The 26,001-nt window shown below is 36.7% G+C and overlaps 2 protein-coding genes across 7 annotated transcripts in view; one reads left to right on the top strand and one right to left on the bottom strand.

Annotated features, from left to right (window-relative positions):
- Positions 1–5,459, top strand: part of PRG4 (proteoglycan 4) — a 16,009-nt gene extending 10,550 nt beyond the window's left edge. The window contains 7 exon segments of the mRNA XM_035010683.1: positions 1–1,012; positions 1,672–1,749; positions 2,636–2,772; positions 3,048–3,204; positions 3,676–3,873; positions 4,348–4,473; positions 5,214–5,459. The exon segment at positions 1–1,012 is cut by the window's left edge and continues 9 nt beyond it. Of these exon segments, the coding sequence (XP_034866574.1) occupies positions 1–1,012; positions 1,672–1,749; positions 2,636–2,772; positions 3,048–3,204; positions 3,676–3,873; positions 4,348–4,473; positions 5,214–5,347 (1,842 nt within the window). The 3' untranslated portion in view covers positions 5,348–5,459.
- Positions 1–26,001, bottom strand: part of TPR (translocated promoter region, nuclear basket protein) — a 78,312-nt gene that overhangs the window by 5,457 nt on the left and 46,854 nt on the right. Inside the window, exons 38-51 of one of the 6 annotated variants that reach the window (XM_035010681.1) lie at positions 25,797–25,945; positions 24,916–24,999; positions 20,746–20,946; positions 19,791–19,922; positions 19,484–19,574; positions 15,885–16,069; positions 14,653–14,721; positions 14,444–14,538; positions 11,777–11,883; positions 10,704–10,799; positions 10,421–10,577; positions 8,573–8,691; positions 6,174–6,269; positions 5,413–5,559 (exon numbers count right to left, since the gene is read on the bottom strand). In XM_035010681.1, the coding sequence (XP_034866572.1) occupies positions 5,504–5,559; positions 6,174–6,269; positions 8,573–8,691; positions 10,421–10,577; positions 10,704–10,799; positions 11,777–11,883; positions 14,444–14,538; positions 14,653–14,721; positions 15,885–16,069; positions 19,484–19,574; positions 19,791–19,922; positions 20,746–20,946; positions 24,916–24,999; positions 25,797–25,945 (1,637 nt within the window). In that variant the 3' untranslated portion in view covers positions 5,413–5,503. Of the gene's footprint in view, positions 1–5,412; positions 5,560–6,173; positions 6,270–8,572; positions 8,692–10,420; positions 10,578–10,703; positions 10,812–11,776; positions 11,884–14,443; positions 14,539–14,652; positions 14,722–15,884; positions 16,070–17,878; positions 18,008–19,483; positions 19,575–19,790; positions 19,923–20,745; positions 20,947–24,915; positions 25,000–25,796; positions 25,946–26,001 lie in introns of those variants that run through there. The other 5 variants (XM_035010680.1, XM_035010677.1, XM_035010678.1 and 2 more) reach the window with 5 other exon arrangements.

Raw genomic sequence — 26,001 nt, forward strand, 5'->3', positions numbered from 1 at the left:
ACCACTCCTAAGGAGCCTGCACCCACTACCACCAAAAAGCCTGCACCCACAGCCCCCAAGGAGCCTGTACCTACGGCCCCCAAAGAGCCTGCACCCACTGCTCCCAAAGAGCCCACCCCCAAAGTCTCCAAGAAGCCTGCTCCAGCTTCTCTTGAGACACCTGCTCCAACCATCTCAGAGGCCTCTACTACAACTACCACCATGGAGCCTCCCACTACTCCCAAGAACCTTGCTGAATCAATTCCTGAGTTTCCTGCAGAACCCACACCAAAGGCTCTTGAAAACAGTCCCAAGGAACCTGTTGTACCTATAACCAAGGCTCCTGAAGTGACCAAAGCTGAAATGACAACAGCTAAAGACAAAACAATAGGAAAAGACATACATATGACGACACCTGAAATTACAACCACTGTACCTAAGATTACAACCCAAGAGACAGCAACTCCAAGAGAAGAAACCACTGAGTCCAAAACAAGTACAACCACACAAGTAACATCTATCACATCGTCCAAAAGTACTCCCAAAGCAACAACTCTTGCACCCAAAGTAATGACTACAACAAAAAAGACAACTACAACTGAAGAGACTGTGAATAAACCCGAAGAAACCACAGCTGTGCCAAAAGATACAGCCACGAATCCTGAAGTGTCAACTTCTAAACCCCAAAAGCCAACCAAATCACCAAAAAGGCCCACTTCTACCAAAAAGCCAAAAATACCTAAAGTGAGAAAACCAAAGACTACAGCAACTCCCCCAAAGATGACTACATCAACAATGCCGAAATTACACCCTACCTCTTCAGCGGAAGCCATGCTCCAAACTACCACCAGCCCCAGCCAAAGACTTAACTCAGAAAAAGTTGAAGTAAATACAAATAAAGATGCAGATATTGCTGGAGAAAAACCTCACATGATCCTCAGGCCCCCTGTGTTAACCCCTGTATTTATCCTGGGCACTGATATCTTGGTGAGAAGATCCAACCAAGACATCACCATCAATCCCATGCTTTCAGGTAATAAGTATCAGTTACTTCCAGTTTTAAAATTGGTAATGTTAACTTAAATTTATCTGAGCCAGAAGGGCCTGAGTTAGTATCATGCCATTGATATATTATCTAGAACCCTTAGCTTGTTAACTTGTGGGGTTTTACAGCTTCTCCGTAGGGAAGCAGAGGAGTAATCACAGTAAGATTATTTGGTCTTCGGAAAATCGAATAATAAGGAATTTAGTGCATTTGTGTCTATATGCAGAGTTGGTGTACAGAATGTCAAAAAAATTTAGTTGGGAGTGTATCCTTACAAGAGTACAATGCAAAGCAAAAATCGGCAATATTATTCTCTTTTCCAAACCAATTCCAAAGGGCAATCAGAACTGAAAAATGGGAGTTTTGTGTTGGGATCAAACATCCAATAATTATCTAATTTACATGAAGATCAGGTAACCTGGCCCATTCCTAATTTTATATATTACCTTTTGAAAAATATCACCTTTAAGTAAAACAATTAGGAAATATAGCTCTTCTTTTTCATTTCTGAAATATGCATACCTCCCGCTAGCCCCTTCAAGAGCTTAGGAAAAGGTGAACAGAGGAAACAGCCCTGTGGGAGGATTTGAAAACAACACGAACACTTTTCTCATTTTCTTTTGTACCGGCTTAATTTTTTGTTTTAGATGAGTCTAATTTATGCAACGGTAAGCCAGTAGATGGACTGACTACTTTGCGCAATGGAACACTGGTTGCATTTCGAGGTGAGCTATGCACATATTTCTTCTTCTGCCCATCATTTTATTCTTGGCATTTATGAGAACCAAAGAAGAGTGGAAGTTTGGGTTGAGCTTTCCGAAGGGGAGCCTGACTGATGAACTTTCCTCACACAATATTATGGGGACCTGAAAGTAATTACCAAAATACAGGATTAACAGAATTAAACACATTAGAGTAACAAATAAAACAAAGAGCTTGTATGGTGACTAACATAACATAATAAAATAAAATTTAAAAAAAAGAGAGAGCTTGAACTGATACTAAAGCTTTTCTTTCCATTAGTAATTAAAGGGTAGTTCAAATTTTAATTTCCTATCAAATGATATGACACCCAGATTTGTATTTGTATTCCCTGCTCTGTTTTATATGAAAATAACATCTTGATTACAATACATTCAACAGTGCTACATCCCTTGGGAACCTAACAGGAGAACAGAAGTTACTTCATGTTACTTCTCTGCTGTACCATCTGCTGGTCCAGTCCTCTTCTATTTAGATTAAATCTGAAAGGAAACAAATCATACACTACCATGGTAGAGGCTAAAGAGATATTAGCAGTCACTGAATTATAACTCCTTAATTCTAAAAGATAAAGAAATGGAGATAAATGCCCTTCTGCAAGTCACAAAGCCAGAAGGACCATTCTAGAGAAACTGGAAAACTAAAATATTTCAAAGGCTACGCTGAACTTCAGACCTGAGAAATACCCACTCTCAGAAATATTCAAATACTAACTTCTGTACTAATCCTCACAGTGTTGACTAAACTTGCCATATAATTTGTGTTAACATATTTTTCATTTTGGTTTCTTTCGGAATAAGTTATAGTATTCATTAAGTTTGGAGGTTGATCTATCACTTTCAATTTTAGGTCATTATTTCTGGATGCTGAGTCCATTCAATCCACCACCTCCACCTCGTAAAATTACTGAAGTTTGGGGTATTCCCTCCCCCATTGATACTGTTTTTACTAGATGCAACTGTGAAGGAAAAACTTTCTTCTTTAAGGTAAGAAAAATATCTTTCTGAGAGAAATCAGCAACTAGCTATTCTTGATCCTAAGAGCATAAATCAGCTTACCCTCCACTTCAGAAGGGTCTCCGTATTTTACTAAACTATTCTATCATCAAAATTTAATAAAAAGCTAACAATTTGGTAACATTAAAGGCCAATTTATTCACTTAACAAAGTTAAAACTTTCTCCCTATATTTACATCTAAGAATGAATCCCAAACTTTTTTATTCCAAAGCTGTTAACACCATTTCCTCTATTAAATCATCAGGATTCCCAGTACTGGCGTTTCACCAATGGTGTAAAAGATCCAGGGTACCCCAAACAAATTGTAAAAGGATTTGGAGGACTAAATGGAAAAATAGTGGCAGCTCTCTCAATAGCTAAATACAAGAACAGACCTGAATCTGTGTATTTTTTCAAGAGAGGTATGTGTTACAATAATTGACAAAATTACAAAACTTCTAAGAATTGATTTGCCTGAGAAATTTTATTTAATATTTTCATTTATTACTGGGTTTACTGTCAAAAGATCTTTAATGGCTGGAGTCAAATTATTTTCAATGGAAAAACTGAGGACAGTAAAAAGTATTCAGAGCTCTCAGCATGCAAATTACAATTTCACCTGAATTTTCAGGTCATTAATATAGAGGTCATCATTTAATTTCAAACAAAGTTAAATATATAACTAGGCAATTTGTTGGTTTTATTCATTCAACATATATTTCAGCACTTAGCCATTATTTTATAATACCCTTGACTAACAGCCATTATTAATGTCTGGACATCCTTTATGAGAAACACTGATCATTTCCTCTACCTTGTAAAAGCTCTTTTCCACCTTTCTGGGGGTTTACGCTTAATTTTCTTATCACATATGATTTTCTAATACATAATAGGTGGCAGCATTCAGCAGTATATTTATAAACAGGAACCCATCAAAAAGTGCCCTGGAAGAAGGCCTGCTATCAATTATTCAGTGTACAGAGAAACAACACAGGTTAGGAGACGTCGCTCTGAACATGCCATAGGACCTTCTCAAACACACACCATCAGAATTCACTATTCACCCATCAGAGTCTCTCACCAAGACAAAGGTAATGTTTCTTACTGTGTTAAAAATTCTTGCACATGAAGTAGATGTAATACAGTTTATCTTACAGAATGAAGCTTATTGAATATAGTGACTAAATAGCCCCAATAATTTAAAGCTTACTGATTCAAAACATTAATTTGCCTCAGTGAATGACCAGATCAATATATACTTATATACATACATATATAGTTTTTTTGTGAGTAAAGAATGCAATTTATTCGGGTTTATTATTTGGAATAAATACCATTTATCAAGTACCTCTTACCAAGAACATTACACACAAATCTATAAACCTCAGCAGAATTTGCACCATGTCAAAGGGAGGCAAAAACTGAGGCACCTAAGTTAATAGCTCACCCACCGTAACAGAGCTACTCAGTGACCGAAGTGGGATTCAAACCCAGGTCTGTCAGACTCTAGCGGCTGCTCTTCCCTACAGTACTTTGCTTTCAGGCTGGTATCTTTAAATCTACAGGTTTCCTCCATAATGAAGTTAAAATGAGTTTACAGTGGAGAGGATTTCCAAGTGTGGTGACTTCAGCTATCGCACTGCCCAACATCAGAAAACCGGACGGATATGATTACTACGCCTTTTCTAGGGGTAAGTTATTAAGCAACTTCTTAGCTTCTTACGGATGTGCTCTAATCTCTAAAATATGAATATAATCAAAGCAAAAACCAGTGTTCAATGGTGACTAAAGGTGTGAAGTTAAACTATAATAAGAAAGTTTAGATTTTCACTTTACTTTCAATTAAACCGAATGGGCTGCAATTCTATTCTGCACTATCCTTCATGAGGTTAAAGACTATTATGATAAATTATCCAAGTACTTGAGTAAAACTGCTACTAAAAACAATATTCTACATTACCTGTGGCATTTAACGGAGGTCTTGGGTGCCACAAAATATTACTGATTTGCATCATTACACAAGTCCCAAAGACCACAAAGAGGTTCTTGAGAAACTAATTATTTTTAATTAATAGAAATTAAATTATGTTACGTGGGGCACTTTTCTTTGAAAAATTCAGAAATCTAAATTATTCCACCTATAAAAAAGATTTTTAAAGGGTAAAACTGAAGTGAATTATTATTTTTTAAACTTAGTTTTTCCTCAAACTCTTACTCTGAAAAGGGAGCATCAAACCTAATTTTACAGAAAGCTGGTGAAAGGTCAATCTCTTGAGGCAATTGTTTTTGTCAGAAAGTTCAAATTAATACAAACATTTCTGATATTAAAATGATAAACACTACCTTTGAGTATAATAGTCAACACAAACTATTTTTAAGTTCAGGTGTTTTGTTTTCTTTTTAATTAAAAAATGATTTCTCTTCTATTTAGATCAATACTATAACATCGATGAACCCAGAAGAACAGCAAGACTCATTACTACTCGTTCTGGGCGGAGCTTATCCAATGTCTGGTACAACTGTCCTTGGACCCACGGGCAAAGGAAGAGTCAACTAATTAAATGAAGAATGAAAAATTTTGACACTGAAATACATTTTATTAATAAAGCATGTTGAGAGAAGCATACCAATTTAAATACAAAAATGTTTTTAATCTCAACAATCATTACACTAAAACAGGCTTGAGAATCTTATTCACAATTATTACAGTTTACAGGACATTTAATTAATATTGCCTCTATTTATTCCTCCTCTCCCTCCCATTGCATGGCTCACACCTATAAGAGAAAAAAATAACCAAACTGAATGCATCTTTTAAGAAGTTAGCTCAAAAGTGGAGTATTCACTTACCCTAGGTCACTATAAAATTGCTTTCAATATCAAATATCTAGGTATATAGATATAAAACTGTGTTAGACATTTCACACATCTTCAGTTGAAAATTATTACAATTAGGTTAATATTTTCATGGCATGAATACAATCTCTAAGGGTTACATTAGAAAACATAGATATTAAAATTTTTAATTTTTTTAACTAAAGTCACAAAGCTTGATTCTGTTGTGTAAAAAGTATAACAACAGGAAGAGATGTAACAAATGACTATCTAGTACTGTAACACTTTGGCTTCCTCAAATCTTATTTTGAATTCAAAGAAGAAATGAATAAATATGAAATATAAGCACATATCCATTATATACCTATAGTTTACAAATCTTTCTACAAGAAGCTTACAGATTAGTAAAATCACATGCTCAATGTGTAATTATTTAATCAATCCTTGGAACATTAAAAAAAAACTACATACAAGTTAGAAGCTTAAGGATTAGAAAACTTGTTCCATTTATTACTATCCTACATCCTATCATGTAATCAATATGTCAGAAATTTACCTCTCTGTCTGTTAAACTGACGACCACGGACACCTTGTCTCAATGTTGTCTGAAGTCTTACTCGTCTGAAAGGCTTTGGTTGACTACTGCTAGTATCTAAGGAAAAAAACCCCAAACATTAAAATATAAGAAAGCAAATTAAAAAATAAGAAAAGCATTTATAATGGCAAAATCTAGTCACTAAATGATGCATGGATAAAATGCAGAGGTGTCCATTTGCTTTCAATATTTAAAAGTGGTTTGATTTTTAACAAGGGACATTTAACAAACAAAAAAAGGGTAGAAAGTAAAAAAAATTTTCTTATTAAAAAAAAGTACATGATTTTTTTTCATTCATTCACTCCACTCATAAAATATATATTCACTTGGTGCCTATCCATGTATCGCTGTGCTAGGGGGTGGGGACTACAATAAAAAACCACGTATCACCGCCCTCAGGAAACAACAGACCCCGACATATAATGTGAGTCAAATGTGAATCCTCTTTTCCAGACACCCCAAATCCAATCATTAGCAAATCCCGCCAGCTCGAATTTAAATACAATCCCCAAATCTGACCTCTTCTCACAAACTTCACTCTACCATTCTGTCTGAAACATCCTCGTCTTTACCTTGAATTTACAATACCCTCCGAACTTTCTCATTTCTGCCCATTACACATTTTCAGTGATACTGTTAAAATCTTTAAGTCAGATCTTATCATCACTCTGTTTGAAGCCCTCTACAAGCTTCCTAAATCCATAAAAGCCAAAGCAATTACAATGATCCACTGGGCTTCTCTTCCCTATCCCCTCCTGTCTTCTGCTGGCCTCTCTGGCCTTACGGTGCCTAACCACACTGGCCCCCTTGCTGATCCTGAATATGCCACACTGCTCTGCCTTATAGATACCTGCTATACATCTCATCTGCAACACTCCTTCCCCCCAAAACCGCACAGCTTTGCTCCCTTGCCCTTTCCAGGTCTTTACTTAGAAGTCATTTTCTTAGTAATGCTTTCTATCAAATCGCCTGGCACATGGTAGGCACTCAAATATTTACTGACTCAATGAACTGCTCAGATGAGGAGGCTTACTGTTTTATATTACCAAATAAATTCAAAGACACCCTAATTTTATAGTATACTGTAAAAGGGAACAAAAACCGTATTTTCTTGTGCAAGCCCTGATAAGATAAAAGTGCCCATTCTACTGTTGAAGATAATTTTCATGGGATATCAGAAATATAAATGGGAGAAGAGCTCTTCAGCAATTGTATTATTAATAACTATGGTAATGATAATTTTTGAGTCTTGCTGAGTGTAATGCATTGAGTTATATAATTTACATACATTATTTCTAATCTTGACTGCAAGGTTAGTTATGATTATCCAAATTTCATAATAAAATATATATGCAGACATTTAAAGTTATTAGCTGTTCCAAGGTAGATGTGGGATCTGAACCTAGGGATGTTGGCTTATAGGCTGCTGTGTCAGGGAAAAGCAGCTGATAGGCAGGAGAGATCTTGAGATAGCAAAGTCCCACGACTGAAAAAAGATAACTGAGCAGGTCTTCCATAGAATGTGAAGGTTCAATGGCAGAATTTGAGAATTACTGCTGTAAACAATTCAAAATAAAAATAATCTGTGTGGATGACTGGGTACTGTATTTCTTCAATTAATAAAAGTAATTCCCTAACTAAACATTTTGAGACAGATAAGCTAGTATAGTGTATTGTTTAAGAGTGGAGTCTCTGAAGCCAAACTTCTTGAGTTTGTATCCTGGCCTGCCCATTATTTATTAGTTATGTATTTTGGAAAAGTTATTCAACATTTCTGTGCCTCAGTTTCCATATGGGTGATTACCACATTCGGTTGATGTGAGAATTAAGTAAGGTAATATATGTAAAGGGCTTAGAATGCTGTCTGACACACAGTAAGTGCTCAATAAATGTTAATTATTTTTTTGAAAGTACCACAGAAATAATTTTTATTGCAGGAAAAATACATAAAATAGCCTTTTTCAAAGTTAACTTCAAAAACTTGAAAGTCAAACTTTGAAACTGTTTACGTAAGTAAATTTCAATTATTTTTTGAGCAATAGACCGCCTACCCTTCAACTCTCCAAATCAAATCTCATGTAAGAATCCTAATACGTAGAACAAGTAACAAGAAGCTCCTTTGGTTTAAAGAGGCAGGAGACTGAAGTACTTAGCTGCCCTCCCAGTGACCCATCCCTCACAGCCCTCTGGCACCTCTAGTCTTAAAATTACATTTCCTTTAATAAAATACAATTTCCCTTTTAAAGAAACCATTTTTAATTAAGGAGGAAAAAAAGAACGATCTATTTGTTACAACAAAATCATCTTTTGCAAACAAGTCTGGTGTATCAGTTGTGTTGTACTCAAGAACAGGAACTTACCTACAGAAGAGCTGGATGGAGGATCCTGGCTGGTAGAAGGAAGATCTGACTCATCAGACGCCTGAACAGGTTCTTCTTCCTGCTGGCTATCAATTTCTAGGCCTGCTTCTGAACTAATACTAAGAAAGGAAAACAAAAATTGATTAGAAAATGCAAAACTGGTCCTTGAGGTATCCTAAATTGTTCCCAAACTCTTTCTGACATAGTTTATCACTTCAATAACCCCGTGCTTCCCTCTAACTCAAAACTGTAGACTCTTGATATTGGTAACTGTATTTTTTTTAAAGGAGCCGGGGAAAAGACAGCTCAAGTTGCTTTTTCCTTATTCCTCTTCTCACTAGGACATGTTCCAACTTTAGTTTTTATTTCCCCTCTGTTATTTTATTTTTTTTTTCTTTTTGGCAAAGGATGGTTCACATTCTTGACAACATTTATAAGAGATACACTATACAGATTTTGAAATCTCAAAACCCTTTTCTAGGAAAGCAGAGTACTAAAATAATTCACAAGTCCTAACTAAACAATGTACCACTAACCCACCATGAGCTCTAGCCCAGATGAGACATGCTGCGGGTACGTGAATTCCTGGCTCCATGGCTGTAACTCCAACACTCTCTCTCCCATTCAATAAAGCACATGAAAACACAAACAAGGGAGAAAATAGCCCAAAAGTAAGTTGAATCTGCTCCAGTTTTATTATCTGCAAACTTCAGTGCAGTCATTAGTAACAATGTATCTGAAAGATCTCTCTCTTGACTACCTGCCCAAGTTGAGAATTACTAGTGAAGGGTAAAGTGCATGGGGCTCAAGTCACAGGTCAAATCCAGTCTAAGCCAGTTACCAGTGGCCCAAGCAAGTTATTTTAACATGTTCTGAGTCTGAGCTTTCTTACTGTAAAATGGAGAAAATACTTAGTAGAGATTTTGTGTGGGTTAGAAATGACATATCTAAAGTGACTTGCATACATGATATGAAATTAATGGCAGCTAGTATTCTTAGCAGGATCTATTATCTCCCCCAAATTAAGCAGCACTGTGTGAGAGCGTAAAAGTAGGCTTGCTTTTTTCCTCATATACTAGAACTGGTCTATACTTATGCTAAGAAAATATTGCTAAATAAAACAAAATCTTTGAGCTCCATCTAGGAAATCTGTGTTCTACTTCTAGCTGTGCTTCTTTGAAGTAGTCCAACTTTTTTATTTTGTAAAGAATTAGGTTCTGCCTTGAAAGCTAAACACTTCTCCAAGACCACTGTCCAGGGGTTCTTTGCATTAAATTACTCCTCTGACATAAAAAAAAAAAAAAAAAAAAAATCTAGATGCTGTGTCATAAAATATTTCTTTTGTTAAACTTTGTTTATAACTGATGTGTTAAAATGTAGTCAGGTCTTAAAAACTACTACAAAGTTTCTAATTTTTAAGAAGTCTGCATTTCAGACATCAAGTTCTAAACGCACATAAAGAAAGAATAAATGAGGTTCACTTGAAAGCCCACTACAAAATGGAAAGTGAGTCATTTCCTAATTTTCACAGAATGACTTCTTTCTTAGGGAAAGTTCAAGCAGCTACATGAATTGAAAGCTATTAGTGATTTTAAATAAATCATTTTTCTAGAATACATCATGTAATTTTCAGGGAGATAAACATTTAAAAAATTACTTGTCTGCTGTAATAATATCTAAATCCTAAGATATATTACTATGTGCAAAAATTAGTCTTCCAAAATGTATGGCTTGTTTTATTTTTGTAATGGGATGCTACTAAAAAACAGCTCAACAAACTATTTCCTGGCTAAAGGAAAACAAGTGTAAAAGTCTAAAGCAAGCAGAAATTATAAAGTAAATATTTACCCTTCAGATTCTGCCTCCACAAATACTTCATCTCCATCATCACCTGTTGCTGTTTCATTTGTTGTGGATAAAGTGCCAGTGGATGTTGTCACCATTGGAACAGACTGAGAGGCATGCTCTGAAGCATCAGAGGTGGTACTCTCAGTGAACACGGTCACTTCAAAATGAAAAGAAATGAAAACTTTAACTTAGTGGTTTACTTAATTTTTAGCCAGAAGATGTCACACAGTTTTCCATTTTACCAATAAAGCACATAATCTATTAGTCTGCCTGTGATACCTACCCGGGGCTGCTACTTGTAGAGGGGTAGTGGGAACACTTCGGCCACCTGACTCTTCCTCATGAGCTAGGAAGAGGGGTGTTTCGTACATTCCTAAACCTAAAGACAATTCTAAATATTAATGAATGATGGAAAGAACACAGAACTGTCAATATGCCAGGTATCTGAAAGAAAAACATGCATCAGTAGAGACACACAACTTTGCTGAAGCCCACTAATTAGCCCATCAGGCAAAAATCAATTGTTCAAAAATATAAATATAATTGAAACACATACTTTAAGTTCACAAACATTCAGTATCTTCTGAAAATATATCTAAAATGCTGCTCTTATGGGTTGATATAAGCTAACTTATTGAGTACCCAACTATGAACCAGGTACTATGTTAGAATCTACTCACCAAAACTACGAGATATTACTCTTCCCCTTTTTGCTAAAGAAATCGAATTTCTAGGGGGTTAATTTTCCCAAAGTTACAAAGGTAGTAAATGGTAGCATTCCAATTTAAGCCTAGATCTGTCTTCCAAGTCTAAACTGTCCTATAAAATAAAAAGTCATATAAAAATTTAACTTTATATAAAACGTATATTATATGACTTATATGAGGGCTGCAGATTAATCTTTTATTTTGAGCTTGTTATAAAAGTAGTATGCTTTCCTTACTCACTTACAAATTGTCATACAGCCTCTCACAAATTTAGTTTTATGGATGCTGACTGAGGATTAAAAGGTAATTAATTCCACAAAGAGCACACTCATGTTCAACAACCAACTTACTATTACTTAATTTAGGGGTCGTTTTATTCCACGTATTTTAAATATTTTATCTTTCTTAATTTTAATGTTAGTGGAAAATATCTAACTAGTTTATTTACTAAACATAAAGGTAAGATTTATATGTAAAGCAATGTTTAACATGTAGTAAATATAGCTTTTCTCATAAATTTGCACAGGAATTAGATACCACTTAAAAAAAATTTGTATTTGCTCACTTAAAAAAAAAAAATCACATCAGAATAGCTTATTACTTAACATGTGTGAACCCAAGAGATCTAAGCATTTATTCATCTATTTACCTCCTTGAGAAGCAAGCTGGCCAAGATCAGAGTGACTTGAACTTGTTTGTGGCATATCTTCAGGTGGCCCAAACCGGAATCTAGGAACACCAGCAACCTGTGGGGAACTAAACAGACAAAAATGAACTTAAGATAAATTTTAAAGTTACTTTGTTTAAACCACAATGATGGAAAACAATACAGGAGAAGGAAGAATAATCACAAAGCAGGAAAAAAAAACAGACTGGAAGTAAAGCTGATACAGAAATCCTTATAATAATATTCTCAAAATATCAGGTGTGAATAAATTTAATATTATACATGACTCATATATATGTATTTTATATGTAACTTTCAAGTCTCCTGAACTATCTATGCCTCACATTTCCTGAATATGCTGGACATCTATCTCCATGCAGATACACTAAAAACAACACAAATCTAAAATGAGATGTAACAAAAAAAGAGAATGAAGTCACAAGACAAAGTTTTGCCTTAGTTTTTACTGCTGAGTCAGATAAATCAAGTCACCTCTAGCCCATTTCCTATCTGAAAGAGCTCACTAGATGGCTCCCAAGGTCTAGAAAAATTCTAGTATTAGGTGGCTAGACACTTGTTTCCCCCTTGTTCTAGTAACACTATCATCCATCTTCCAGGATATAAAACAGCATTATCTCTCTTTGCCCATTCCTGACCCTACCTTCCTTCACTAGCCAGCCCCTGATGTTTACAGATTTTGTCTATAACTCTTCATTTTCTTTTGCACATCAACATTATTGCTTTAGTTAAGGACACATCCTCTTTCAGGTGGATTTAAAAATTTATTTTCATAAAATTATTCTACTATAGAAGAACCTTGCATTCTGAGCTATGCAAGAATCTGTTGACTGGCTGTCACTCAGAACCTGTTTATTGGAGTCTGTTTCTGACAGGCTGACTTCCAGAAGGGAGGGGCAGACAGTGATTAGTTGGCTTATAAAACTGTGTTAATCACGATGAGTTATGGTTAACTGCACAAGTTTAAAATAGGTTTTGATAGGGGCGCCTGGGTGGCTCAGTCAGTTGAGTGTCAGCCTCTTGGTTTTGGCTCAGGTCGTGACCTCAGGGTCGTGGGATCGAGCTTCGCCTCAGGCTCTGTTCTCAGCGCGGAGCCTGCTTGTTCCTCTCCCTTCCCCTCTGACCTTTCCCTGCCCCCCCTGCTTCTGCGTGCGCACATGCAAGTGTTCTCTCTCAAATCAATTAATCAATAAATAATCTTAAAAAAAAAAAGGTTTTGATGGCTGGCTATATGTTACCATATACTACAGAACAATCAATCTTTTTCCAAGTTTGTGGAAACTTTTTCATTCTGATATTCAATTACATCCTGCCATGCACCTAATACTTCAGCCACAATTAAATGTGTACTTCACGGAAGTACTTTTTTATCCTTTAAGAGTAGTGGTATAGCACAAGTTAACATAGGTTCTAGAGCCAGACTGACTGTTCTGAAACCAAAAACTGCCACTTTTTGGCTGTCTGATGTTTGACAAATACGTTAACATCTCTGTGCTTCCTTATCTGTAAAATAGGAACAATAATGGTATCTTCTCTCATAGCTATAAAGATGAAATAAACTGATTCATGGAAATGTAAAGTGTAGGTGTTCTTTTCCAAGACTCAGTTCAATGTTGTCCCCATTAAGTTGTCTCAGATTCTTTCCCCCTAATTGCTGGAATAAATCACTTCTTTGTATTAAGCCTACTGCTTATGCTTTTATTCTTCTAGATTGTTTAGGTGACAATTAGTTCCTCATATACTTGGCTTTCGAAATAATACCATCCCATCACAATCACTGTCATTACAAACACCTTCATTAACATCTGCAAGGCATTTACTATGTGCCAGGTAATATTCTAAACACGTTAGCATAAATTCAGTTCACTTAATTCTCACAACTTGTATGGCAGGAATTACTGTATTATTATTCCCATTAGTAAAATGAGGATACTCAGGAATAGAGAACTTAAAAAACCTGATAAACTAGTAAGCAGTACAGCTAGGTTTCAAACCTGGGCATTCTGACTCTGAAGTCTTTGTATTTCTTTCTTTTTAAAGATTATTTATTTGAGAGAGAGAGAGAGAGGGCAAGCATGGGGGGGAGGGGCAGAGGGAGAAGCAGACTAGCCAGGGAGCCCAATGCAGGGCTCGACCTGAGCTGAAGGCAGACACTCAACTGACAAAGCCACCCAGTCTGTGTTCTTAACCATCATTATTCTGCCTTTAGATCTCAAATTCCTGATGGAAGCAACTATATTTCATTGACCTTTTTTTTAAGAGAGAGAAAGAGTGCACAGTGTGTGAGTTGGCGGGGAGGCAGGAAAGGTGAAGGGGCAGAAGGAGAGGGAGAGAGAATCTTAAGGAGGCTCCATGCTAAGCTTGGAGCCTGACACGGGGCTCGATCTCACGACCCTGAGATCGTAACCAACAAGAGTTGGACACTTAACCCACTAAGCCACCCAGGCGCCACCCCCTTCATTCACCTTTATATAATTTTCCCCAAACTATATCCTCAACCCTCCTATCACAAGTGCTTAGTACACAATAGAGGACTCAACAAGTAATGAATCCATCAAATGTAAACAAACTGACAGGGAAAGAGGAAGAAAATGATTAGTCACAAAATACGCTTCTCTTTCATTAACTTACTGAATTGCTTCAGCAAATCCATCAGTACGATGTGGCACCACAAGAGTTGGAGTACTTGGAACTGTTCTGTCTTCATCATCAAAAAAATGCTGCTGCTAAAACCAAGACAGAAAATGGGGAATAAACAGGTATGACAGAAACATACATATGGACTATATACATAGTTGCTGAACAAATGAGTCACTTCTACATAATGGGTAGATAGTTACCATGCCACCGATTCCTGGAGTCAACTGAAGCCCCCGTCCAACAGACTGCCTCCGAGTCATCTGAATTCTCTGTGTCAAGAAAGGAATTACTTGTTTTCAGGAATCAGGCAATCAAACAAGAACTAAGTACCAACAGATATAGCTTATTACAATGGTAACAAGGTAACTGAAATGTTAGCAGATAATACAACCATCAGGATATCTTCTCAGGAAAATTTGCCAATATTTGCACTAAAGAATTCCGTTTTAAATAGTGATAAATTTTTAATTGTACAGATATTAACCAGCAAATATTTTATTAACCAATAGACAAAATATTAACCAATATTTAAAACCAATCTCTGATCCTATTTTATTTGTATGTAACTAATCTAGTTTCTATTTCCTTAATCTAAAACATTAGTAAGCATGCCTTCAGATCTTAAAGCTTAATTCTCTTTCGGAGTTCAAACAGCAATACTGTCTTCATATAAACTGTTTCCCAATTTAGAAAATTCTAAATTGGTAGATTTGATGTATTTTGCAGGATCCACACACAATCCATTAAGACTTTATATTTTTATAGAATGAGGTTATTTTCATCTGTAGTATTTTAGTAGAATCTCACTTGGCAGTTTTCAATAGACTTTGTTACAGGGTAAGACTCAAGCTAGATTACTAAGAGCTTTGTAGTTTTCCTGCTCTGCAAGAGTTTCTGATTAAGAGATGTCCAACTCTATTACAAAGAGTGCTACATGTTAAGGGTCATGCATCCTTTCATTAATTATAAAAGTGGAAATTAAGATGTATTATTGAAAAAAAAGTCTCTTAAACAAATTTCTTTTTGGAAAAAAAAAAAACAACAACACACACGTGCACCTTAGAGAAAGAAACATTCAAAATACATGGTGGTGGTGGTTAGCTGCTAAAATAAAATTTACTTTAATTAAAATCCAAGATGCTTTTTTTAAAAATCTGTAGAAAAAGTGTTCTTTATTTGCTAGAATTGTAACCATTTCAATTTATACACAACTTTTAGTAAGCCTTGCCCTTCCAAAGTTCACTTTATTTATGAAGTAAACTACTGCCATATTTCAAGGAAAAAAAAGAAGAGATTCATTTCAGTTCAAAAAACTTTATAAAAATATGCTAAAACATTAAAAAGTTCACTTAATTTCTGGAAAAAGTAGTATCTAATGGAAAGAAGGAGAGATAAAGCCAAGAGTTTTCAGACTGACCAGTACTTTTACTACCTGAACAGGTGGTCCCAATTCTTGAGGTGGAGCATGAATGGTCAGTCGTGGGGGAAGAGGGTGTGGGGGGCGTCTTGGAGACTGAGGTGCTCGAGGAGTCTGTCTTTCAGATGCTGATGATGGCTGCTGTTCTCTAGAAATGTCCTGGGAGAAAGAGGACTCTGCAGTAGCTGTATTACCTTCACCTATAGGAAGAGAGAAGCTTATTTTTAACTTTTAAATTTACCACAGAATAACTGGGACAATTCCCTAGAGGTATAAATCTCACCACTAGGAACGTTCACCTCACCAATACTTTCAGAAGGAAAGAAGTGAGGTGTGGAGAATGGGAGTGCAATTATCAGCTGTGTGGCCTACAGCAAGTCCCCTAACCTGTTTGAGTCTGTTTCTTAGGTTGGTTAATGGCACCAACTAAAAGATACTTTTGTTATTTCGGATTTCTTAAACTTTGAATTTCAATGGTTCTTCACCTGTCTAGGTCTTCTACATATATGGTAGAAACAAGAGAAGCGGTCTCTCACTGTGAAAGTAGGCTATCAGAATTTAGTGGTTTTACAAGTCTGAGGTCTGGGGAAAAAAAAAGTCTGAGTTCTGGAATCGGATTCAAGCTATAACATTTAATAGCTATGACCTTTTTTTTTTTTTCTTTTTTTTTTTACACAATCTCTACGGCCAACACAGGGCTCAAATTCATGACTTTGAGATCAAGAGTCACATGCTCTACTGACTAAGCCAGCCAGGCACCCCATCTCAGATTAGATATTAACTGGTACCTAAACTGACAAGCTTATTGTAAGCTTTGAACAGCACAGGTTCACTTTCAGGAGATTTTTTACAGTGCAGCACTATAAATGTGTTTTCTCCTCCTTATGATTGTCTTAATATTTTCTTTCCTCTAGCTTACTTTATTGTAAAATCACAGTACAATACAGTACAAAAACATGTTAATCGACTGTTTTATGGTATCAGTAAGGCTTCTGGGTCGATAGTCGGCTATTAGTAGTCAAGTTTTTGGGAAGTCAAAAGTTGTATGTTAATTTTTTACTATGCAGGGGGTTTGACATCCCTAACGCTGGCACTGCTCAAGGGTCAACTGTAATTTAATACAAGCACAGTTGCTCAGGAAAAGCATTCTTTTCGTAATTTTCTGGCAATATACCAAATCCATCCGCTAACTTAATTTTATCCAGATCACTAGGCCTATTTTTGCTTGACTGTAAAAAACAAAGTCTCCAATGAGCATCTATTGTATGCTTTGTATCTGGGAAAAATGGCTATAAAAATTAGCCCTAAAAAGGCAAAAAATACTTCCTCCTGTATCCCAACTATATGACACACACAAGATGTTTCTTAAATCTACAAAATGTTTTATAAAATGTAAATTATGGACCAAAGTATCATTAATTTCTCTCCTTATGTCCCTTAGAAAGTTTTACTATTTTTTAGTATATGGATTATTTCTTTTTCTTAAAAAATTTAAAAGTTTAGGGGGGCGCCGCTGGAGCTGCCACGTCCGGGACCGGGAGCTGCTGCCGTTGCAGCCATGGTGTCAGTGAGCTGGGGGGACCTGTGGACACCTCCCATGAGGACATGATTCACAATGCCCAGATGGATTACTATGGCACCCGCCTAGCAACCTGCTCATCAGACAGGTCTGTCAAAATCTTTGATGTGCGAAATGGAGGACAGATCCTCATTGCTGACCTCAGGGGTCATGAGGGTCCTGTGTAGCAAGTGGCCTGGGCCCACCCCATGTATGGCAACATCCTGGCATCCTGCTCCTATGACTGGAAAGTCATTATCTGGAAGGAGGAGAATGGCAACTGGGAGAAGATGCACGAGCACAAGGACACAACTCCTCAGTAAACTCTGTGTGCTGGGCCCCCCATGACTATGGCCTAATACTGGCCTGTGGGAGCTCAGATGGGGCCATCTCCCTGCTGACATACACTGGAGAGGGCCAATGGGAAGTGAAGAAGATCAACAATGCTCACACTATTGGCTGCAATGCCATCAGCTGGGCCCCTGCTGTTGTACCTGGAAGCCTCACAGATCAGCCATCCGGGCAGAAGCCCAACTACATCAAGAAGTTTGCATCGGGCAGCTGTGACAACCTCATCAAACTGTGGGAGGAAGAGGAGGATGACCAGTGGAAGGAGGAACAGAAGCTAGAAGCACACAGTGACTGGGTTCAAGATGTGGCCTGGGCCCCCTCCACTGGCCTGCCCACCAACACCATCGCCAGTTGCTCCCAAGGTGGTGGTGTATTCATCTGGACTTGTGATGACACCTCAGGCAATACGTGGTCACCCAAACTATTGCACAAGTTCAATGATGTTGTGTGGCATGTGAGCTGGTCCATCACAGCCAACATCCTGGCTGTCTCTGGCGGAGACAGTAAGGTGACCTGTGAAGAAGTCCGTTGATGGGCAGTGGGTGTGCATCAGTGATGTCAACAAGCACCAGGGTTCTGTGTCTGCTTCTGTCACAGAGGGCCAGCAGAACAAGCAGTGACAAGACAAGCAAGGCCCAGCTCCCCACATGCTGACTCCAGGACTCCCCTTTCCTGGACGAACTGACCAAATAGCTGGGAGGAACAGCTCCAACACGATTACTTTCCCAGGAGTAGTACAAATGCAACCAGATTGATCATCTGCCTTAACATGATTTGATATGGTTTATAATTTACTGTCCTGCTGAAAGCATTCATGTTATGAGGAAAAAGCTACAAATGATCTTCAAATCTATTATTTTAAAATATTTTTGGCCATTTTTATGTACCTTTTGGGTTCAGGAATTATTTGGGGGGTTTTGTTTCCAAAAAAATAAATTCATATTGCTTATAAAAAAAATTTGTAAGTTGAAAAGTTGCTTATGCCCTTGCTTTATCTTAATTCAAATGAGGATATATCTTGCACTTTTAAATACACAGGCTTATATGGAAACTTAGACACACTGTTTTCCCAATAGTCTACATATATAAGGTTTTACTATATTACCATTTACGATTTTAGCTCAGTATTATCTGTAAAATCAGAATAATATATCAGATGATCACCAATTCCTTAAAACACATTTAAAAAGGATTCTAAAATAATTTTCTATGATTTCCATAATCCTTTAATACCTCCCTTGTGAGGTGTGGACTCATCTTTTCAAATATTTAACAAAAAGTATGCCACAATGACCAAAATATCTTTTATTCAATGGAAAACCAGCCAACCAGTAAAGCTCCAATACCCACAAAACCTTCAAATGTGGGGCTTGATTTAGACAACCTCTTCTGGCTGTGAACTGCTAATACTGCTGTAAGAGGTCCCTGATTTAAAATAGCAGCAACACATTGTATTTGTAATACTTTACAGATTTCAGAACGCTGGAATCTTAAAGAAGCCTGGTGTATTTGAAAATACAGTATGACTTTAGAGTGATAAATATAGTAGACTTTATAAGAGAATAGTAACAAAGCTAGAAAGAAGCCAATCTCCTGCTTGCCAATTTACTAAAGTTTTATTTCCTACATGATAATTAAATGCAGTCCTAGTTTAGAAGATATTACCAAAAGTATTCAACTAAAAAGAGACGAAGGAAGGTCTCACCACTGTTTTGAGAATCAGCAGCTCTCTGATTACTTTCACCTCCACCCATACTTTCTTCTGTTTCTGTACCTGGATCAGTCCCATCACCACCCTATAAACAAAATATGATGACTAAGAGCAAATAAACCAAACAATTATCTTAAAACATAATAACCAAACTAAACCACCTCAACAACAAACAAAAAATCCCAATGGTATAAAAAGTTTTAATATTCTGAGAATACAGGCCTGTGAATATCCTTGGAAAACAGTATGTTTTCTAGCAAGTTCTTGAAGAAAGTGGATGGTCAAAATTCTAGCCAGTTACCTCAGCATCATCAGCTTCATAACCATCATTGCCATCTGCACTACCAGTGCCTTCGTTACTGTCATCACCCTCATCTCCCATCCCTGTGTCATCTTCATCATCATCATCATCTTCCTCATCTTCCTCATAATCCTGGTAGACAAATGCCCAAGTGAAAACAAAGATCTAAGGTGTAGCACACATAGTCTGCACTTCTTGATAGCATGTTTAAACATTTCAGTGACACACCACTGATCAGGACATAGGAGCTGTCCCGAGAGTTGTATGGAATTAGTTCAGTGGCAGCAAGTATCAAAATTGTGAGGCTTACTGGAATGAGTAAACAATCATCAGTTCTGTATTCTAACTGTTCATATGAGATCAGTTCAAAGATCAAAGCTCCTAGATGTCCATAAAGTGTCAGATGCCACTTTATTTCTAAATTTAAAGGGTGGCATTGAAGAAAACAAATCATGAGATTATACTACACTATGAGCTTTTAAAAAACATTGATTAATGAAAGGATCTAAAATGAGTGGTTGTCAATATAGGATTAATTCCCAAAATAAAATATAGTTTCACTTAAAATATGCTTCAATTAGCAAAAAACCTCCACTATTTTTGAAAAAAATCATGGGACTATACAAGAAAAAAAAAATACCCTCCTTTCTTCTTATCTCCAGAAATGACAGAGCTTGTAATTAAATCCAGTCTCTTATCAATAAGACTTAAAATTAAGTTTAATTAACAAATTTAGCAAATCCTAAAGGGCTTAGCAATAAAAATAGATGGATTTTTTTCATTACTTGTTCTATGCTCAATTTCATTATAAAATGTTAATTTCAGAACTATTCAGATAAAAAAAGCAAAATAATCTATTTAAACTGACAGGGAAGCAGATGTTACTGGTTGATGAATTAGCAGTCGTAAGGATTTGAGCATTTCATCCAGCAGTTTAAAACAATGGATGATTTACCTCATGTTCTCCATCATTTTCATCATCATCCTCTTCTTCATCATCACTGTCAATCACAATGACATCATCTCCTTTGCCCTGACCATCTTGGGATGAAGTTGTTGTTTGCTGATCTGACTGAAGGGGTCCAAGATCTATTTGTAGAGACTGAGAGGTTTCTTCACTGTCTTCCATTGGAGTATAATCTCCCTGGGTAACTCCCTTTAAGAGTAAAAAAATGAAAACTTAAAAATTTAGAAAGTCAAATATACCTAAAACTATCAGTAAGATACTGTATATCTAATAAAAAAAATACTCGTGGACTAGTAGCATTTTATTTTTAAAATATGGTTTTTAAAAACAATTAGGGTGCCTGGGTAGCTCAGTCGATTGAGTGTCTTTGGCTCAAGTCATGGTCCTGGGGCCCTGGGATCGAGCCTCACGTCGGGCTCCTGCTCAGAGGGGGTCTGCTTCTCTCTCTCCGCCCCTCCCCCTACTCATGCTCTCTCTCTGAAGTAAATAAAATCTTTTTAAAAAAATTAAACAAAAAGAATAAAAGAATTAATTTGAGGCACCTGGGTGGCTCAGTTGGTTAAGCGTCCAACTCTTGATTTCGGCTCAGGTCATGATCTCAGGGCCCGGCATCAAGCCCCACCTTGGGCTCCACACTCAGCATAGAGTCAGCCTGAGATTCCTTCCCCCTCTCCCTCTGCCCCTCCCCTCACTCACATGCTCTTTCTAAAAACAAATAAATAAAGATCTTAAAAAAAAAGAGCAGAATTAATTTGAAGCACATGCTAAAGAAAATATATCATTGGGTTTCTTTACTGTCTTCCTATAGAAGAATTATTAAAAACCTCATTGGCTAATACTCCACTAAAAAAGAAAAAAATGCGGGGCGCCTGGGTGGCTCAGTCGTTAAGTGTCTGCCTTCGGCTCGGGTCATGATCCCAGGGTCCTGGGATCGAGCCCCACATCGGGCTCCCTGCTCAGTGGGAAGCCTGCTTCTCCCTCTCCCACTCCCACTGCTTGTGTTCCTGCTCTCGCTATCTCTGTCTCTGTCAAATAAATAAATAAAATCTTAAAAAAAAAAAAAGAAAAAAATGCACATATACAGATATGTATATTCAAAACTACCAGTGTGATAGTGTAGATCAGTGTTGTTCAACAGAAACATATTGTTATCCACAATGTCAGTCACATACATGATTTTAAATTTTCTAGTAGTCATTTAAAATTAAAAAAAGGAAACAAGTGAAATTAGCTTAATGATATTAATATATACAAAATATTTCAATAAGTTATCAAACTAAGAATTACCAATCAGATATTCTACTTATTAAAATTTGTAATAAGGGCGCCTGAGTGGCTCAGTCGTTAAGTATCTGCCTTCGGCTCAGGTCATGATCCCAGGGTCCTGGGATCAAGCCCCGCATCAGGCTCCCTGCTCGGCGGGAAGCCTGCTCTCCCTCTCCCACTCCCGCTGCTTGTGTTCCTGCTCTCGCTAACTCTGTCTCTGTCAAATAAATAAATAAAATCTTAAACAAAACAAAACAAAAATAAATAAAATAAAATAAAATAAAATTTGTAATAAGTCTTTAAAGCCCAATGTATATTTTATACTCACAGCCTATCTCAATTCAGACTAGCTATATTTGAAGTGTTCAACAGCCAATGTGGTTAACAGTGCAGTTGTAAACCAAAATCAGAAAAAAGAATATTATTATTATAATGTTAATAATATTATTATTAAAAAAGTTTACTCCCCAAACCAGAAAGTCTAGGAAACACCCTAAACAAAATAAGCTATTATTGTCATTTTACAAAGGCACTTCTCCTCCTAAAAACTCACTATTCTAAGCCTTCAAACCACACTGAAGGCATCAAGAAACGAAAATAATTCTTTGCTTAATTCATCCTCACAATTCCATCTTGTTAGCTACCAAAGTAAACTAATTTAAAACTTTATTTTTGTTACTTACTCTAAGAAAATTAAATGTCTACTTTTTAATTAAGCACGTGGCAATCTATTTTTTATATAAGCCTGAAACAATGTCTTGTGAACTCATTCATAAAGATTATATTTGCTGTAATGGAAAAAAAATGAGTAGTTCATGATATAAGTAAAAATAGGCTTCCAAGTGATATGCTTATTTCAAGAAAAGCAAACACTTAAAAAGAACATCTGCTTCATCGTCAGAAAATCAGAAAAATGAACTGTTACACAGTCAGTAGATAGTGCTCAAAGTGGAATGGAAACCAAATGGTACTTCTGAGTCATAGTTTTGCCAATCTCAAGAAAAAGTTGCACAGAAGATTTTAGTATAAGTTAACCAAGTCTGGCAATAATTTAGAAATTCACATATTGTTTCAAAACTGTTACTACGCTCTTCAGATATGACACTGAAAGATACATGAAACAGAGGTCATTTAGAGTACTATACATTCATCTTTAAGGTTTAATTTTCTGTTCTTAGTTGAGGAAAATAGGGAAAATTAAAAATTAATGCAGCTAAGAAACCAAAATTCACTTGCAATCTATGGTTGCTTTTAATTAGCTTGAGATAATTCCTTAATTTTGTATGGATAATTTTAGAATAAATGATCCTGGAAATTTATTCAGACAAAAACTCTTTCAAGCTAAAGAGTATAACTGGAAACTAGACAGCCTGAGTTCAAGCCCCAGCTCCGACGCTATCAGAACTTGGGTATGCGGGGCGCCTGGGTGGCTCAGATGGTTAAGCTTCTGCCTTCAGCTCAGGTCATGATCCCAGCGTCCTGGGATCGAGCCCCGCATCGGGCTCCCTGCTCGGCTAGAAGCCTGCTTCTCCCTCTCCTACTCCCCCTCCTTGTGTTCCCTCTCTCTCTGTCAAATAAATTAAAAAAAAAACAAAAAAAAACAACAAAAAAACTTGGGTATGCTACTTTATCTATCAGTTTCTTCACCCATACAATAGGGCCGTTAAGGATTAAGTTCGTTAATAAATGCTAACTTCTTAGAACACTTGACATACATAGTAATGAACTGTGTTTATTAGCAGTAAACTATTAATTATTACATATTATGAATTCTCAATTAGTGTGGCAGAGCAGATGGAAGAAAAGTAAATAATATTTTGAGCACCTAATGTGTGGCAGGTACTATTTTAGGTACAATACTAAAAATCATGTTATATTATTCCAACATATGAGAAGACCAAGGCTTAGAGAGAATCAATGACTTTCCACAGTCACATAGCTTCTAAGTGGTATAGTCAGGAATGGAACCTAATGGTTTGTAGCTTCACAGTCTACGCATTTCCCCTAGTGAGGCTGCCTCTGGAGAAGCCTCACTTAGAGTTCAGAAAATGAAAAAAATACACAAATGCATTTCCTTTCATAGGTTATTTTAATTCAATAAGAGAAGCAAGAGAGGGGAGAGAACCAGAGGACCACCAAAGGGGCACTATGGATTAACTCAAGATTCAGCCAGCACTCATACTTCCAAATAATAAAGTGGATAATCTTTACTCATGACAACTTTCGCTTGCAAGAATCTGTGCTAAGTATGAACAAAAAAAAAATTTTTTTTTTTTTTAAGATTCTGTTTATTTACTTACTAGAGAGAGGCTGTGTGTGCACATGCATGCGTGGGTGGGGGGGGTGAGACACAGGGAGAGGGACAAGCCGACTCCATGCTGAGCACAGAGTCTGACGCAGGGCTCAATTCTCATGACCCTGAGGATCATGCCCTGAGCCAAAATCAAGAGTCAGTGCCAGGGGCGCCTGGGTGGCTCAGTTGGTTAAGCGACTGCCTTTGGCTCAGGTCATGATCCTGGAGTCCCGGGATCAAGTCCCACATTGGGCTCCCTGCTCAGCTCGGAGTCTGCTTCTCCCTCTGGCCCTCCTCCCTCTCATGCTCTCTCTCTCTCATTCTCTCTCTCGCAAATAAATAAAATCTTAAAAAAAAAAAAGTCAGATGCCTAACCAACTGAGTGACCCAGGCACCCCATAGAAACATTTCTTTAACAAATTTATAAGGCAGTATACTAATTAGGAGTAAAGCAAAGCAGAAATTACAATGGTAATTCTAATATTTCATTAAATATAAAAGCATCAAGTTAAAAAGAAGTCCAAATAATGTTTCAATTTGTCAAAGCCAATTTCATTCATTAAAAGCAACAATTTGCTAGTTTAAATGTTTAAACTTACTTCTCCAATGGAATCTTGAGAATCTTGGTTGTATACTTGAGTTTCTACCTCTCCGTCAGTACTTTCTTCCGCCATAACTTCTTCCTGAATCATAACACACAAGTGTGTTAACTAGATCAATTCACTAGATGGAAGAATCACCTGCTCAGCTAGTTCTCTCAAATAAAATAAAGCTTAAATCTATAATTTTATGAAGCAGTACAATATAAATGTTCTTACATTTATGATATAATCACATTCCTCTTCAGTATAAGTAAGACTTACAAACACTAATACATGTTAATTAAATTAACTGAGTAGTCTTAATGTTTCAGAGTAAAAATTCAATACAATTTTAGCTTCAATGAAAGAAAATAAAGGAATATAGTTTTGGTTAATCTAAGAAAAAGATGGCAGACAACAGTTTACAATGTCCATGAAACTTAAACTCTTAATTCTTTGAATTAAAAAAACACCCGACTTTGAAATGGAATACAACTTAAGTTTTTATAACTGTGTTTTGTTTTTTTTTTTTAAGAGAGAGAGACGGGGGTCGGGGAGAAGGGACAGAGGGAGAGGGAGAGCAGCAGATTCTGCGCTCAGCACAGAGCCCAAAGCAGGGCTCGATCTCACAACCCTGAGATCATGACCTGAGCTGAATCAAGAGTTGGATGCTTAACCGACTGAGCCACCCAGGTGCTCCGTAACTGTTTTTTACTGAAATGACAAATAATTCAATTAAAGATATACTAAGAATTAGAAAAAAATGTTGGCAACAGCAACAATACCTGAGCTGTCAGTTGAAACTTTGTAGTAAGTTCAATAAGAGTTTTTTAGGCAATGGATTCTGGCCCCAACAGGTCCATTCACCTAATCATGTTGTAATTGCAAGATTATCTTACCTCAGTTCCTACAGGGGTAACACTTTTCAACTTCTTTGGAAGAGGCATTTCCACTGTGTCATCAGAGACTTGGTCTGATGCTTCTATGGTGCTATCCTCTTCCTCTTCACGTGTCCGTTTAGGCAAAGAAGAACTTGGGGTAGCTGACACTTTGAAATTACATAATTTAAATCTTTAATCAGAGAATGATAATGAATTCAATGAG

Source organism: Mirounga leonina, unplaced genomic scaffold, assembly GCF_011800145.1.
Source record: "Mirounga leonina isolate KUSES-001 unplaced genomic scaffold, KU_Mleo_1.0 Mir_154, whole genome shotgun sequence".
Taxonomy (NCBI): domain Eukaryota; kingdom Metazoa; phylum Chordata; class Mammalia; order Carnivora; family Phocidae; genus Mirounga; species Mirounga leonina.